At 43.6% G+C, this 18517-nt stretch overlaps 1 protein-coding gene across 1 annotated transcript in view; it reads left to right on the forward strand.

The window, feature by feature from the left end:
• The window catches only part of lmf1 (lipase maturation factor 1), a 457201-nt gene that overhangs the window by 315339 nt on the left and 123345 nt on the right, over positions 1-18517 (forward strand). Inside the window, exon 6 of the mRNA XM_078418495.1 lies at positions 12387-12554. Within this exon, the coding sequence (XP_078274621.1) occupies positions 12387-12554 (168 nt within the window). The remainder of the gene's footprint in view (positions 1-12386; positions 12555-18517) is intronic.

Raw genomic sequence — 18517 nt, forward strand, 5'->3', positions numbered from 1 at the left:
CACGCTCACCCCACCATTGCATGACCACATCCTGTCCATAGTATCGATACCTCCATGTGAACCACGCTCTTCTGGTCCTGTGTAACCCACTCTACACTGACATTTGAGCTGTTGTTTGGAGCAGTAGGGTGCAAGGTGGGGACATGCTTCTGTGCAATGTTTTGTAGGATGGTGGTGTTTTGGATGGAAGTGGGGGGCCATGGGTGTGGCCAGGCATTCCCGTGATGCCGGAATGATAATGAGGATGAGCATGGTGATGGGATTGTGAAGCAATGTTTGGGGAAGTGCCCGGCATACACACAAATGCAGACAACCCACTCATTCATAGGCATGTTATACTTCCTGTATTTCTATACCTTATATACTCATCTCCAACAAAAATTTGAAGCCTGTGTAATCTCAGTGCTCAGAAGGTGGACCATATCCTGATGTCTGGCCAACTTCCAGTTTATTGAGACAAATGCCTGTGCAAGCTCTTTAATCCTAAGTAACAAAAGAAAATGTTACTTCTCAGTAATGATTGCCGTGGTTGAATTGTGACTGCCTGAAGCATGGTTTCAAATTTGCAAGTTGCTGATGCATAGATGGCTGCCTCAGTGGGGCAGGTGGTGTGTTGAGTGGAGGTGTGAGTTGTACAGCTGTAGGTTTGTTCAGGCAGCCCAGGTCCAAGTGTCAGAGCATAACTCCTGACGTATCCCGTCAGTTTTAGATTTTGTTTTCTGCACTGTTCTCAAGTACATGGTGACTTACTACAGATGTTGATCTCCACAGTCAGTCCCTGCACGGAGGCCTTTGTGGTAACCTGGATACAGATGATACACCTCTGGAGAATCAGTGTCATGGCTTGTGGAGAATAGCTTGTTGGATGTTGGAAATGGGTCAGTGCAATGCTGAGCCACAATGATTCTCACCCCTGCATTGGCACCGTGAAGGCAAGCTTTGCGCGAACATCTTCAACAGGATAGCGATCACATGCCTGCACAACCCACACCAGCACAAATCTGGAGACAGCCACAAAAAGCTGGAGCAAATCAGCAGGTCAGGCAGCGTCTCTGGGGAAGAGATATAGGTGACGTTTTGGGTCGAGACCCTTCTTCAGACTCTGAACGAGTTGGCTACACAGCCGAGGTTTAACAGAACTATTTAGGAGCAATCCAATTTCTAGTCTTACAAAATTCACTTACGTTTTTAATCTGACCAGTCTGTTTTTTTAGTTGCAAGTAACCGTCAATTAATCTTGTACTGATTAATCCAGGTCCTTTGTTGATTAGAACCAAATCAAACTACTATTCCTGCTTCAGCCTCTGAAGAGTTTGGGAAGGGGATTCTTTAAAAAAATATATATTTTAAAAAAATATATATATTATGTGTGTTGCCTAATTATAAAGAATCTGCAGAATATTAAAGGAATGGTTTTACAATTGTAGGTCAAGGAACAATTTGATTTTTATTATACCTTTGAGATCCTATTCCAGCATAATATGATAGCCAGATGGTCCTATTTAAGTCACATGATCACAGAACATCCGCACAGTATCAGACGTTTTCAGCCTCTAGGGGTTCATAAGATGTACAAAATTAATCTTCAGTTTGCCAGAAGCCGACTTTAGCCAGAAAACATTGGATGGGTAGCGAGTGAAAAAGTTCACTATCTTCTAGCTAGATCAATGCAAATTCTGTTTCCTTAAAGCATTAAGTGCGAGACATTTTTGTAAAGTTCAGAAATTATATCCTAATTATCACTGAGGCAATCGTCCTTGAATTATGACCATTTGTCAGAAGTAAACCCAAGTACAGCAGCAATACCATTACTAAACAGACCCCCTGAGACAACGAAAGGAAGTCAAGGGCCAAGACTAAAGACACTTCTGGAAGAAGCTTCTATACATTTGTCTGGAAATGTCTTCCTGTGTAAAAATTCTGTTTCCTTTTGTGTACTGAAAGTTATCACGAGTCATGGTTTTGAAAACACTGTGAAAGGTGACCACCATTTCAACCAGCTGTTCTGTGAGGCTAGGCTGAAGCACAGGACCAGGACTCTGTACATGTAGATAAAAATTAAGAGAAAGAAACAGTGAATATTACAAGGATATGGAGAGTTTTGGGAAAAAAACAGATCACAGAATAAATCAAAGGAGCACCAGCCACCTTTATAATGAGGATACAAGGAACGGCAGATGCTCGGATCTTGAGGAAAACACATAGTGCCGGAGTAACTCAGCAGAAACCTCTATGGAGGGAATGGATGAGGCAGAGTCTGAAGAAGGGTCCCCAGTGGAGGTCTCTCTATAAGGGATTCCTCCCCCTTTACATCGGGGACCTGGGGTGGAGAGTGTTGCACAGAGCTGTGGTGTGCAACAGATATTTAAGTCGGTTCACGGACTCGCCAGCCGCCTGTCACCTCTGTGGCGAGAAAGAGACCGTGTTCCATATGTATATGGAGTGCGAGAGGTTGCAGCCCCTGTTCGACTATCTGAAGGGGCTGCTCCTCAAGTTTTGGCTGCACTTTAGCCGCACGCTCCTGATCTTTGGTCACCTGGTAGAAAAGGGGGAGGGTCGGGAGGGTGGGGGGGGGGGGGATCTCCCTGTCGGTGTGCTCCTGGGCCTGGCCAAGATGGCCATTCGCGGGTCCAGGCAGCGGGTAGTTGATGGTCCGAAGAAGGGAACCGACCTGAAACATTGCCTATCTATTTCCTCCACAGATTCCTCCTGACCCGCTGAGTTACTCCAGCACTTTGTAGTGAATGTGTTTAAAAGTAGTGCTTACATGCTAATTTCCCCCCCAGTACCTTCATTGACTGATGCTTTCCATCCTGAATGTTAACTTTGTACTGTAGAACTTCCTTTGAAGTTGGAGAAATTGTGGATGAGAATGTGCTCCGCAGGGCATCTGACAACAGCCCGACCTGACGATGTGATGGGAGCAGGAGCAGAATTAGACCCTTAAGCCCATCGAGTCTACTCTACCATTCAATCATGGCTGGTCTGTCCTTCCATCTCAACCCCACTCTCCTGCCTTTTCTCCCGAAACCTTTGACACCCCATAACCTCTCACACCACCATCTGAAACACACATCTTACAGCATCAACAACAGTGGCTTGTACTTGCAATATTGTAAAATAGCCCAAGGGACTTCACAGGAAGTTGTCAAAAAAATACCCCAACTGATGTTATGCTATGTAAGATGTCCTAAAACTTGGTCAAAGAAAAGGTGTAAGGAACAGACAAAGTTCCCTCAGTGATGGAGTGGTTGGATTCATTGTGTTCGAGGCCGGAATTGGGGGAAAGCAGAAGTCTTGGAAGACCATCTGCCTGCACCTCCAGATCCCACTTCCCTGTGGCATCTTTTGTTCTGTAAGATGAGGAACCTCACCTCCGTAGGCGTTAGTGGGTGGAGGGGTTATGATTATATCTCTGCCTGGAGAAGGTGACAGATTTTACTCTGGTCCAGACTATGTGATAATTGCATATCCAGGATTCAGTTTCATACAGGAGCTGCCAATTGTGTGTCGTATGAGACTTGCAGTTAATTTATTCTTTAGTTTAGTTTAGTTTAGAGATGCAGCGCAGAAACAGGCCCTTCGGCCTACCGAGTCCACACCGACCGGCGATCTCTGCACATTAACACTACCCTACACACACTAGGGACAGTTTTTATATTTTATTCCAAGCCAATTAATCTACAAACCTGTACGTCTTTGGAGTGTGGGAGGAAACCGAAGATCTCTGAGAAAATTCACAGGTCACGGGGAGAACGTACAAACTCCCTACAGACAACACCCATAATCAGAATCGAACCCGGGTCTCTGGCGTTGTAAGGCAGTAACTCTACCGCCACGCCACTGTGATACTGTGCAAATTTTTCAATACTCCTAATAAGTGCAGTTCACAAATGATTTTATGCCACAACTCAATTGCATTTTGCTTAAGAAAAGACTGCCATGTAATGGAATTACCAATTTCTTTTGTGACCAGATATTTACCAATGACTGAAATTAACATGAAGCAATTTTTATTCAATGTTCAATAGATCTCAGAGAGTGGCTGCTTCCTACAATTGTCAGCATAAAGGTCATACAAACGTGCCTGTAGCAACAATGCTTTATGCATTATATGGTGGTCTAACCCTGACATTATAAAATACATTATCTGATTTGCCTTCAGAAATAAAGGGCGATTTGCTGGTTTTCTTTTATAATCGTAAAGAATTAATTTATGTTTGTCCATCAATTCCCTTCAGTTGCCTCAATTAATGTCCCTTCAGTTAAGAGAACAAGCATTAGTCTCATAAAAGTAGTTACATTTTGATTCCAGTTTCTATCTCGTACACCACATGCTCGCTTTGCATTAAAATATAATGCAGTCGACTTTATATTAAGCCGATACAGTACAGCGATTTTTTTAAACTCCCACTGCTTTGACATTTTCGTGCAGTTTTCGTGCAGATTTGACATTTTCTTACAGATTCTCCACTTTTTCCTGATCATCCCATGAAGTTAAAGAAACTACTTCTTTTCAGTGCAATCTCATTGTTTTGAATTCTCATGCTGGCATTAGTTCAATATATCTTCCTTTCATGGGCAATCCCCCCCCCCCCCCCCTCCCCCCAACCTCATGTTTGTGTCCAGCCCACAGCAGTAGCTCTATTTTCTTAAGGGAGGAAGAGTCACTGATAGAAGTCTGTTCTGGTCAAGATGCATTTGAACTGTTTGCTGCTCTAATTGAATTGGCTGGAAAGCTGGCTGCAGAAAACAAAATGGAAGATAGACACAAAAAACTGGAGCAACTCAGAGTAGCATCTCTGGAGGGAAGGAATGGGTGACGATTCGGGTCGAGACCTTTCAGACTGGTTAGGGATAAGGGAAACGAGAGATATAGACGGCGGTATGGAGAGATGTGTGAAAGATATGCTACAAAGTAATGATGACAAAGGAAATATGCCATTGTGAGCTGTTTGTAGGGTGAAAATGAGAAGCTGGTGCGACTTGAGAGAGGGAATGCTGGGGGGGCTACCTGAAGTGAGAGAAATCAATATTCATACCACTGTGCAAACAAAATGGAAAATGATTTAAATATTAGAGAGACAAAAGATTGTAAACAATTCTGGTCTGAAAATGTGATGGCAGTATATCACCACTACAGTACAAACTGTTGTACTTCGTGGTCCGGTACGTGTTGTACCTTTGTTGTGACTCTGGAAGGACCACGAGTACACATGTTTAAGATGTTATCATGGTGGAGCTTAACTCCAGGCTGTTTATTCCAAGGCCGCCTGGATCCAGAGTGACCGCCTAATCACACCCATCACTTATATACACAGCCATACAAAGTAGTTCTTGGATACACAAAGTAGTCCCAGCAATATCACAACATCCCCCTTGTCTTATATATTACAACATCCCCCTTGTCTTATATAAAATTGTTTTCTTTACCATTCGAGGGCTAAAATATATTTAACAAACAAAACCAAAACACCATTGCTATTTGCAAACAAAACCAATAGCACAACTAAACACAATTAAACACAATTGCTTTTTTCGCCATCATGGTAGTCACTCCTCTGCGGAATTTCACTCATCGCCGGGTGGTCACTCATCACCGGGTGGTCACTCATCTCCGGGTGGTCACTCATCTCCGGGTGGTCACTCACTCCGTGTGGTCACTCCACAGATATATACATTTATACAAAAGCATCAAATATAACACATTAAGCTTTCACTACACATATCACTACACAGGTCATTAAACACAAAATATTAATTTTGTTCCATATCTTCCCCTCAAGAAGACGTGCTGTGTAGATCAAATGTAGTGTAGGCTCTAGATGCTCCACCACCATGATTTGCCTGCCACTGCTGGCCTCCCACTGCTGGGCTGGCACTGCTGGCCTCCCACTGCTGGGTTGGCACTGCTGGGCTCCCACTGCTGGGTTGGCACTGCTGGGCTCCCACTGCTGGGCTGGCACTGCTGGGCTGGCACTGCTGGGCTCCCACTGCTGGGCTGGCACTGCTGGGCTCCCACTGCTGGGCTGGCACTGCTGGGCTCCCACTGCTGGGTTGGCACTGCTGGGCTCCCACTGCTGGGTTGGCACTGCTGGGCTCCCACTGCTGGGCTGGCACTGCTGGGCTCCCACTGCTGGGTTGGCACTGCTGGGCTGGCACTGCTGTAATCGCGGTGCGATCGCGCCTCCGCTGCAGTGCGCTCTGGCCCCGCCCACAGGTGCTCCCCGGCAGCTGTCGCTCAACTTTTCGAACGCGCTGCCGCTGGCCCCGCCCACAGGTGCTCCCCGGCCCCGCCCACAGGTGCTCCTGGCAGCTGCCGCGCAATTCCAACGCGCTGCCGCTGCCTCGGGCCCAGGGCCGTCCCGACTCTACGGTCGACGCGCCTGGGTGAGTATTTAGTGCCTCGGCCTTACCGGCCGCCGCACCTCCGCGGGTGGTCGGTCCCTCCGGTCGCCGACCCCCTCCGGTCGCCGCACACCTCCGTGGGTGTCGGTCTCCTCCGGGGCTCTCCCGGTTGCCGCACACCTCCGTGGGTGTCGGTCTCCTCCAGGGCTCTCCCGGTCGCCGCACACCTCCGTGGGTGTCAGCCCCCCCCGGTGGCCGCACACCTCCGTGGGTGTCGGTCTTACCGGTCTCCGCACACCTCCGTGGGTGTCGGGTCTCCCGGTCGCCGCACACCTCCGTGGGTGTCAGCCTCCCCCGGGGCTCTCCCGGTCGTCGCACACCTCCGTGGGTGTCGGTCTCCTCCGGGGCTCTCCCGGTCGCCGCACACCTCCATGGGTGTCGGTCTTCCCCGGTCACCGCACATCTCCGTGTGTGTCGGGTCTCCCGGTCTTCCCCGGTCACCGCACATCTCCGTGTGTGTCGGGTCTCCCGGTCTTCCCCGGTCACCGCACATCTCTGTGTGTGTCGGCTCTCCCGGTCTCTCCCCCGCGAAGCAGTCGCAGGCTTCTAATCTCGGTCCTACACAGGTGCTGGGGCGCGACGTGAGCCTACACGCACCTCCCCCAGCAGCTTGCAGCGTCACTTCGGCAACTCGGCGCCGACTACTGAGCAGGTAACTATACTAACTCACACTGGCCCTGTCGGGATGCACTCCAAACGTCCCGTACCGAGCTGGAAACTTTTCTTTTGTTTTGTTTCCCTTCAGGGCTTTTTTTTCTTCTTTTTTTTCTTCTTTTTAACCTTTTCTGCTCGGGCATGCTTCATTCTCTCCCTAGGCGAAACACCAAGCCGCTGCCACCATGTTGTTCTTCGTGGTCTGGTACCTGTTGTACCTTTGTTGTGACTGGACGGACCACGAGTGCACATGTTTAAGATGTTATCATGGTGCAGCTTGTACTCCAGGCTGTTTATTCCAAGGCCGCCTGGATCCAGAGTGACCGCCTAATCACACCCATCACTTATATACACAGCCATACAAAGTAGTTCTTGGATACACAAAGTAGTCCCAGCAATATCACAACATCCCCCTTGTCTTATATATTACAACACAAACTGTTATCATTTCCAGCTGAGAGGTCCCAGATCCTTATTCACACAATGACCAAAATGTCTGATGTGCCTCAGTGAATCACTCGATCACAAGGTGCTCAATACATTCAGTGGATGAAGCAGCGACTGCAGAGAGTTAGTTAGTTAGTTACTTAATGTTAGTTGAAGTTAGCTTTTCAGGCTGGTGGCTTCCTTTTATTTGCAGATGTATAAGTCTCATATTGTTATTTTTTTATATGATAAAAATTGAATTGGAATTTGTATTAATGAATGTAACCAATTCGAATTCAGAGGCAATCCATCAGTAAATGTAGTGCTATGGGATTAAATTACCGATTTATTAGCCTCATGTTGCTAATTTTTATTTATCATAAAATTTGAATTAGAATTTGTATTATTAAATATATACAATTCCAATTGAGAGACAACCTACCAGTAAATATTGTGCAGGAAAAAAAAACCTGCAGATGCTGGTTAAAATCGAAGGTAGACACAAAATGCTGGAGTAACTCAGCGGGTCAGGCAGCATTTCGGGAGAGAAAGAATGGCTAAATATTGTGCTCCAGGAAGAAACTGGTCTTTTAAGAGTTAAGTAAATGATTAAAAACTGCAGCTGCTCCAGATTTAAGGGCATGGTTATCTGAGGAGAACATTATTAAATAATGAGTTCCTACAGTATTTTACATTGGGTTCTTAATGTACTTGATCTGGAAAGTACAGGACACGTGCTTTGAAATGCGTTAGCCACTAACATATGAAAACAGTTACAATTTAGAAGCCTCCAGTAACCTCAGGTACCTGCAGCAACAGAGGGCTGCCCGTATTACACAAAAGGGATAACCTTGTTGCATGAAATTAAATAAACTGACAAACATATTTAACCCGAAGTCAAACTCACCCGATGAGTGAAGGGTTTTATGAAGCCGCATTGGAGCATAGCAAGCATGTATGCCTATGATTGGAATCAGAGATAATCAAACATTTGTATTGGCTAAATCAATGCTGCATGCTCTTTGGTGTACAGTATTTTAACAATAAATATTATGGCATATATTTGTCACAGGAGGATCAGGGCAGGTAATATCTGACTTACTACTTTTGGGGTTCAAATCTTAAGTATATCAGTAACGATTTATTTTCTATGCACCATAAGTTGGCATAAATCCCATGATAACAGATCACTATTCCACATAGGTGAGACAGTATACTGAGGCTCTACAAGGCGCTGGTCAGGCTACATTTGGAGTATTGGGAGCAAATTTGGGCCCCATATCTGAGGAAGGATGTGCTGGCTCTGGAGGGGGTCCTGAGGAGTTTTTCAAGAATGATTCCAGGAATGTTTGGGTTAGCATATGATGAGCGTTTGACAGCACTGGGCCTGTACTCCCTGGAGTTTAGAAGGTTGAGGGGGGACCTCATTGAAACTTACAGAATAATGAAAGGCATAGATAGAGTGGATGCGGAAAGGATGTTTCCACAGGTGGGAGAGTCTAGGACCAGAGGTCATAGCCTCAGAATTAAAGGGCACTCTTTTAGAAAGGAGATGAGGAGGAACTTCTTTAGTCAGAGGGTAGATAATCTGTGGAACTCATTGTCACAGAAGGCTATGGGGGCCAAGTCAGTGGATATTTTTATGGCAGAGATGGACAAAGTTTTGATTAGAACTGGTGTCATGGGTTATGGGGAGAAGGCAGGAAAATGGGATTAGGAGGCAGAGATCAGCCACGATTGAATGACGGAGTGGACTCGATGGGCCGAATGGCCTAATTCTACTCCAATAACTTGTGAACTTGTATCCCTTCCTCCCAACTCCCATCTGTCCATCAGCCAGAAAGATTTGACCGATGATTACCATTTAGCCTTGAACAGTGACTTCAACCCATAGACATGCAGTCGTATCTTGGTATGATTCATTTATTTTTTTCATTGGAGCTATGTTTTTACATTTTGCAAATTATTTACTGTATTCATGTTCTGCAGTTACAGAATCAAGGAGTTTTGGAAATGCAGAATCCTCACAATTGAGAGATTCAGTAAAAGATCATATTGGACAATAGACAGGAATCAAAAACTAGAGAACATAGGTTTAAGGTGAATGGAGAAAGATTTAATGGGAACATGAGGGGCAACCTTTTTACACAAAGGGTGTACGTGGAATGAGCTGCCGGAAGAGGTAGTTGAGGCAGGAGCTATCAGAGCATTTAAGGATCATTTAGACAGGTACATGGATAGAATAGGTTTAGTGGGATATGGGCCAAATGCAGGCAGGTGGAACTAGTATAAATGGGGCATGTTTTTCAGCTTGGGCAAGTTGGGCCCAAAGTTATGGTTCTATGCTGTATGACTCCATGACCAAAAATTGTTTCTATTGGCTCTTTTGTTATCCCTTCTCTAAAATACATTTCATCTACATTTCTTAGAGGCTTTTAAAATTTCACTGTGAGAACCATTTAAAAATATTTGAATGATTGAATAAGTTTATTGGCCAAGTATGCAGATACAAGGAATGTGCCTGGGTGCTCCGCTCACAAAATGACAACACAAACATACAGTTAACAATTAAGAATAAAGCATAAACACATCAAAACAATAAGGATACACCATTACGGTCTAAACATGTGGGTGAAAATAAACCAGAGCAAAAAAGAGACTACAGACTTTGGTTATTGAGTAGAACTATCACTCGTGGGGAAAAAAGCTGTTTTTATGTCTGGCTGTGGCTGCTTTGACAGTCCGGAGTCGCCTTCCAGAGGGAAGTGCTTCGAAGAGTTTGTGGCCAGGGTGAGAGGGGTCACCCTTTGCTTCAGAGGTTTCTGCAAATTCTGAATCAGAACTCTCGAAAAACTTCACACTTTCATCCGCATGTAGTGCAAAAGTATCAGAATAGCATGTTAAGTTGCCAACCGTTAAAACAGTCTATAGATGTCACAAACCATCTGGATTATTCCCTGGGACCCCAATTTGGAATCCTAATGGAAATATTTCCATCTGAGGAGAAAGAAAATTCAAAAAAAATATTTGGTAAATAAATGGGGTTGTGGGGGGGGAGGGGGAGGAGGTGGTGGGGAAGGGGGGGGGGAGCATAACATTAAAGACTTGCACCTACAACACATCACAGGATGATTTTATTAGATTTCAATATCACTGACAAAGATAAACCAAGTTATGTAATTGTTCCAAACTACCCTAACATGCGTTCATTTTCCTGCCTATTGACTTCCAGTTTGTTTTAAAGTCTTTTCAATATTGTCTAGTTCCATCGCTAAATCTTGAAAATGGCTCAAGAAACATAATTTCCAAATGTTCATTTCATGTCCAACCGAAGGAGTTATAAGCTGCAAACTGAAGCATTGCAGTCGGTGAAAGCTCGCTGTACCTAACGTTGCAGAATCCTTGAACTGCTTCCCCCCAGGAAACAACTTGAGAAGCATTTCAAGCACATCTGCCCGACTGACCTGGGAAGTAATAATTCCGTGACCCTTACCCGATGCAGTTGGTGAACTTTTAGCCATAGCAGGCTGCTTCCTGCATTGGTCTTGGAAAGAGGAAGGAAGGATGCGGTACTGTCCCCAGGGGAGGGAATCAGTGCTCTCTTAATATGAATACAAGAACCAGTTTATTAAATCCAGGTTGTGCAGAGATTATTATCTGTCTTGTTTATTGGCAATGCGGATGTTTTTTTTTGTCATACTGTTTGCGAGGAAGTAAATGTTAGAAATAAACACACATAGCCCAAGATGAAAAAATGTGCTGTGCAAATATTTCTAATGTCCCCTGTCATTTCTCAAATCTTGTGAAAGTCATCCTTCCGTAACTTGAGCTCTGTCTGTATTTATGTCAACTGGTACCCTGGAAACATCAATGACCTTCAATTAGTTTAGCGTTTGTCCAGATGTTTTACATGTGCTACGAGACTGAACACCACATGTTTACATAGCATCTTACAGTATCATTCTGCTCCCATTTTGAGAAGTGTGATGTGTAGGAAAGAACTGTAGATGCTGGTTAAAACCCGAAGATAGACACAAAATGCTGGGGTAACTCAGCGGGTCTGACAGCATTTCTGGAGAAAAGGAATTGGTAACTTTTCAGGTCGAGACCCTTCTTCAGACTGAGAGTCAAGGGAAAGGGAAACAAGTGATAGAGAGAGATATAGAACAGATGAATGAGAGATTTGCAAAAATGTGACAATGATAATGGAAACAGGCCATTATTAGCTGGGGGCTAAGTGAAAACGAGTTCCAGACAATGAGACTCAACAAGACGACTTTGAAGCAAGTATGAAAATATGATTCTCCACTTCCCCCATTCCAATTCTCTGCTATGCATTTAACTTTCTCGTTATTTAATTTCTGTGTTTGAACCTCAGGCTGATGGAAATTTATTATTGCATTCATCTGGTACTGTCCATAATAATCTAATCGTGGTGGTCTTAATTCAGAAACTTCTACCTCAACACTTTTCATAGGTTCCTGATACTGTCACGTGTGTGCCCGTGTCATATTTGACCTGTGACTCTAAACAAACATTGCCAACATAAGATATAAAAATTTCACTTGATAAACGTCGACATATCTAAGTCATATATACAGGTCAAAACAATGTACCTGTAATGCTTTCAGAATTAGAAGAGATGTATTCCACAATTTTTCATATTTTTTGTTACATGTGACTAAGAATGGCCCTTGTCAGGATCAATGGAATTTCTCTGCATAGGTTTGTATTTGAAATGAAGGATAATGATCTGCATATTATGTGTAAAGGAGCATTGGCTAAACTTCCCACACCATTTTACCATGAAAGATAACTTATTGCACAGCCAATTCTGTTATTAAAATCAGTTTGTTCAACTCCATTATTTATCAACTTTTATTTCCAATTTGTTTCAGACTCAGCCTGTGCCTAATCCAGTTGCGTATTACATGCATGGATCACCATGGTGGTTCCACAGCTTTGAGGTTCTGGTCAACCATTTTGTTGAGCTTATTGTTCCGTTTTTCATGCTAATGGGGCGCCGGATGTGTGCGATCCACGGAATTCTGCAGATCCTTTTCCAGGTAGGATTGGATTTTCCTTTTAGTCAATTCCTCATGGATATTTCAACAAAGATCTTTAGAAAAATAAAAACATTTAAGATGAAAGGTGTTCTATTCACCTGATTACCGTCAGAATGTCACAGTGTACTTTACAATTTTCCGCAAAATTCAGCAGATTCTTTTCTGGTGTTTTCGATTCGTAATCATCTCCCATGAAGTGGCAACATTTATTGGGTTATAACATAGAAGGTGCAGCAGAGAAATGGCTACTTGGCTCAACTGATATTTGCCTGTTAATGTCCCACACTTTTTAACCCCATTTTAATTCATAGCATTAGCATATCCTTCAGGTCCTATTTCTCTTAAATTAATCTATGCAATGATACATTTTCTCACCACATTTTTTCTGAAATTGCAGGGTGATTTATTGATTCCTATATCTGTGCCCTAAGGATTTGGATTCCACCAGGTGGAAACACATCCTCTTTTCTGGTCCAGCCGCAGGAAGGATATCATTAAATTGGCAAGGATGCAGAAGAGATTACTTGGGCTTGCAGGCTTGAGTTATAGGGAGTGACTGGATGGGCTAGAACTTTTCTTTTGGAGCATAGGAGGCTGAGGCATGACCTTATTGAGGTATTCAAGACAATGAGGGGCGTGGATAAAGAGACGTGAAATGAAAATATCATTTGGGTACTGCTTTCTGATTTTATTTTTTGACTCTCTGCTGGATAGCGTAAGAATATTAAAGAACAGAGGGACAGGCTCAATTGCAGTCAATCCCCGAGGCAATACTTCACTCTTCAATCTCTCCCCTCTCAGCTTAAGCCCACGCCTCTGGTTTTATAGTCTTCTACCCTGGGAAAAATACCGTGAGTGTCCACTTTATCCATGTCCCTCATGATTTTGGTCACCTCCCTAAGGTCAAGCACAAAAAAACCAGCTAAGTAGAGGAAGCAGCAGCAAACTACCAACTTGGGTACACAGGGTAGAAGATTATAAAACAAAGGGCATAGGTTTAAGTTGAGAGGGGAGAGATTTAAATGTGTCCTCCAGGGCAACTTTTTCACTCGGTAGGTAATCTGGATCTGGAATGAGATGGCAGAGGAAGATACAGAAGCGGATACAGTTACGACTTTTAAAAGGCAGATGTAGATTTAGTAGACTTTTAAAAGGCAGATGTAGATAAAACTAAAGAGTTTTAGAGATACAGCGTGGGAACAGGCCCTTTTGCCCACCGAGTCCACGCCGACCATTGATTACCCATTCACACTATTTCACACTATGTTACATACTAGTGGCATTTTCCAGAGGCCATTTAACCTACAAGCCTGCACGTTTTTTGGGATGTGGGAGGAAAACAGAGAGACCCGTGCGCTCACTGCGAGACTATGTAAACTTCACACAGACTGCCCCCCGAGGTCAGGATTCAATATTGATCTCTGGCACTATGAGGCAAACAGCTCTAACAGCTGCACCACTGTGCTATCCTTTATATATGAATATAAGGATAGGATTTCAGAGAGCCATGGGCCAAATGCTGGAAAATGGAACTAGCCCAGTATGGCAGCTTGGTCAGCATGGTCAAGACAGGCCAGTTTCCTTGCTGTATAGGTCTATGACTCTAGTTTGGTTTGTTTTTAGTTTGGAGATGCAGCTCGAATACAGCCCCTTCGGCCCACCGAGTCCGCGCCGACCAGCGTCCCCGTACATGAACACTACCCTATATACGCTAGGGACAATTTTCCATCTGTACCAAGCTGATTAACGGACAAACCTGTACATCTTGGGAGGAAACCGAAGATCTCAGAGACATCCCACGCGGTCACGAGGAGAATGTGCAAACTCCATATAGACAAGCACCCTTAGTCAGGATCAAACCCGGGTCTCTAGTGCTGTAAGGCAGTAGCTCTACCACTGCGCCACCATGCCACAAAGGACTCTATGTACTCTGTTCAATTGAAGAACTCCACCAAAGTCCCCTTTTGGTCTCTGTTGTGGAGAAAAATGCATAGACCAATGTTGTAACTTTGCACAAGTTGGTAGTTTGCTGTTGCTTCCTCTGCTTAGCTGGGTTTTTTTGTGCTTGACCTTAGTGAGGTGATCAAAATCATGAGGGACATGGATAAAGCGGACACTCACGGTATTTTTCTCAGGGTAGAAGACTATAAAACCAGAGGCTTGGGCTTAAGCTGAGAGGGGAGAGATTGAAGAGTGAAGTATTGCCTCGGGGATTGACTACAATTGAGCCTGTCCCTCTGTTCTTTAATATTCTTACGTGACAGCTATCCAGCAGAGAGTCAAAAAATAAAATCAGAAAGCAGTACCCAAATGATATTTTCATTTCACCTCTCTCTTAAGAAGGTCATACTATTTCTATCGCTCAACTGCAATACTTGCTGAGATCTTCACAAAATAAGGGTCGGATTTGTAACCCATGTTCATGGCTAAATACACTGGGGGACCATTATTGAGCACTAAATATCTGGCATGATTGCCAGAACAGCTCTTTGGCATTCCGTAAGATGTTAAATGGAAGTTTTATCTATCTTCTAAAATGGACGTAAAAGCTGCCATGAAATTATTTTGAAGATCGGTGGAGTTAACCCTGGTGTCCTGATTAGTACTTGTCCCATCTGGAGCAAGTTATCAGGTTATTCCCATATCGTTGTTGTTGAGCACAGATTAGCTTCTCCATTTCTAACAATCAGCAATGATGACACTTCATGAATCGCTTTATTGGCTGTCAAGCATTTTGTTGGATCAATTGAACTAATTTGGCAACTGGAGGCCAATGTAACACTGCTTTCACACTCTGGTGCATTCACTGTTAGATCATGGTGCAGGGAAAGAAGTTACAGAAATGCCATGGTTTACATAGAGCACTGAGCTCGATTTGTTCCTGCTTTTACATCAAATGTAAGGAAACATGATGTTTTAATTTTCCTGCCTTTTGCTGCATATAACCTTTTGGAGCCAAGGAGGTGCAGTGGCAGAAGAATTATAACTCAGAGTTTACATGCCAGATAGCTCAACTATTGCCTGTGTTCCTTTCCTTTTAGTGAAGGATAGCTTGCTCCTCACTTCTGAAGTCAAATACTTTGGCTATGAACAGTACTATTTTCATACAAAAGCCCGCGTTTTCAATCAGTTCTCTTGTGTGATAAATGTGTTTGGGATATGTGAACTAGGGCGGCACGGTGGCGCAGCGGTAGAGTTGCTGCCTTACAGCGAATGCAGCGCCGGAGACTCAGGTTCGATCCTGACTACGGGCGCCGTCTGTACGGAGTTTGTACGTTCTCCCCGTGACCTGCGTGGGTTTTCTCCGAGATCCTGGACGTCTTTGGACGTGGGTTTTCTCCGAAATCCTACATACCTGGACGTCTTTGGAGTGTGGGTTTCCTCCCACACTCCAAAGACGTCCAGGTATATACGTTAATTGGCTGGGCAAATGTAAAAAAAAAAAAAAAAATGTCCCCAGTGTGTGTAGGATAGTGTTAATGTGTGGGGATCGCTGGGCGGCGCGGACTCGGTGGGCCGAAGGGTCTGTTTCCGCGCTGTATCTCTAAATCTAAAAAAAACTTCATTGGAAACTAATACACCCAAACAAATCTAGCATGCCATTGCAGGCTAGGATGCTAATGACTGATTGTTGTGGATTCCTTGCCATTCATTTTGGTTGTGCCCAAGGAGAAGGCATGTACATTGTTGGGCACAGTTAGGGTCTGTGGGTAATGTGATCTGGAATTGGGTAGAAATGGCTCAGGTGTGGGGATGTGATTAAGATCGGATTCCATTAGGGGTCTTAATGAGTTTTAGGATTGGGTGAAGGATGGAGTCAGGACAGAGAATGAGATAAGGTCCCAAAGATTGAAAGATGTACAAGGAATATATCATAGAATAATCCTAATGCAGTTATGCACTATTAAAATATGTTTGCCCAAGAAGTTACCGATGATGGTGTTTTCTAGATAGAGGTCTCTCTAAAAGAAGTGTTACATGAGGGATGACAACAGCTAATGTGTACCTGGTGAGGAAATTGCTTCAAAGACGCAAGGGTGATTGACCCCAGAAGTCCACAATCGAATTTCATGAGTGACGCAAAATGACCTGAAAATTGTCATTATACCATTTTGCTCCATGAAGGATCTGTTTTCAATTGTATATTGCTGGAAAAAGCAACAAGCTGAGATTGAATTTCTAGGAAGTTGACTTTAGTAGCAAGAAATAAATTCCACAAAATGAAACAAAGTGACACATTCCGAGTCGAATAGCCCTTAAGCCAACTTTGCATGCAGATAGATCCTGACTGATGTGTCCCTGTCCTCCATTTAGAAATCATTTTCTGAATATACCACGATATGTTAATACTATCAATTCTATTGATCTTGGTCTTAAAAGCTTCTTTTCACTCTGAGAATTAAATTCTTCTGTGGAGTGTATTCCAGGTCCAGTACCAGGTTCACTTTGGTAATTACGAAGCAAGTTCCTGAATAGCCCGGTGATAATTCCTTTCTCCTTCTTCTCAATTTATCCCCTTTCTCCTCTCCGTAGAGATAAATAACCTATCAAATTCTTAATTTTTAATGCCTAAGTCACATCAGCCATGAATCTTGTATATTCAAGGGAATACAAGCCAAGAATAAGAAAATAACTGCAGATGCTGGTACAAATCGATTTATTCACAAAATGCTGGAGTAACTCAGCAGGTCAGGCAGCATCTCGGGAGAGAAGGAATGGGTGACGTTTCGGGTCGAGACCCTTCTTCAGTTTCATCAGTAGTTCTGAATAGTGAGCTTATCCTGTTGCACATATTTCTAACAGTACTTTGTGATAATTATGAATGAGGTCCTAAAGATTTGAGCTTCTAATGCACAGCTGTGTGAACATATTTTAACAATCTGGATGAGAAGATCAACATTCCAATTAGCTGTGTGATGATCTTCAGTGCAGCATTATTCAAGTAACGAAGGGGACAGACCAGTCTCCTTGTCCAAATTCCCAATAGAAGCTCCCATTTTCTCACACATTTGCCCCAACACATGCTAACTTGTGTAAAGTATCCTTGTTGCCAACATGTTCAGGCTGCTGCTGTACTTGTAGTTTATCAACAATTAGTACAATTGCACAGTAAATTGGCAACTGGAGGACAACGTAAACCCTGCTTTCACACTCCTGGTACATTCACAGTTGCAGGGAAAACGACGATGCCCCACAAATGATGCAGGAACATCAACGTAAAGGTAAAACGATATTTTGTGTACGTACCATGTGGCAGTGGCTTTTTAAACTATAGATTGTAAAACAGAAAATGCTGGATACGTTCAGCAGGTCAGACAAGATCAACCACACACAAAAAATAAAACTTAAAGTGGCAGCACAAAGCCCAGTCCTAATGGAAAGTTAATTTGGGTTGCTCAAAGAGTGCTAAGATTGCAGAAAATTGGTTTGTCGAATAAAGAGCATCAGAGATGACATTGTTAATGTTAATAATGTATAGATCATTCAATGCAATGTACTTGGTATGCATTATAAGCATGGCTGTGGGCATTTCGAGATTTGATCACCCTGAGAATAACCCGAGTAATAAACTCATGTATGCTTCACACTTATGCTCTTTTCTAAAAGAACAGGGTGAGCCATTCTCAGTAATTGCATTCTTGCTGGTGCATAGTTCCTTGTAGGTGGCGTCGCACGTAGATGGGGTGATCAAAAAGGCTTTTGACACATTGGCCTTCATCAGTCAGAGTATTGAGTAAAGAAATTGGGCGGTCATGTTGCAGTTATATAAGACCTTTGTGAGGCCGCATTTAGAGCATTGCGTTCAGTTCTAGGCACCATGTTAAAGGAAAGATGTCGTTAAGTTGGAAAGGGTGTAGAGAAGAATATTTGAAGTATGAAACGACAGTCAGAGGAGGTAGTTTAGCCAGGATCTATTGCAACGTTTAAGAAGCAATTAGACAGGTACATGGACAAGACAGGTT

This window comes from Rhinoraja longicauda, chromosome 21, assembly GCF_053455715.1.
Source record: "Rhinoraja longicauda isolate Sanriku21f chromosome 21, sRhiLon1.1, whole genome shotgun sequence".
Taxonomy (NCBI): Eukaryota; Metazoa; Chordata; class Chondrichthyes; order Rajiformes; family Arhynchobatidae; genus Rhinoraja; species Rhinoraja longicauda.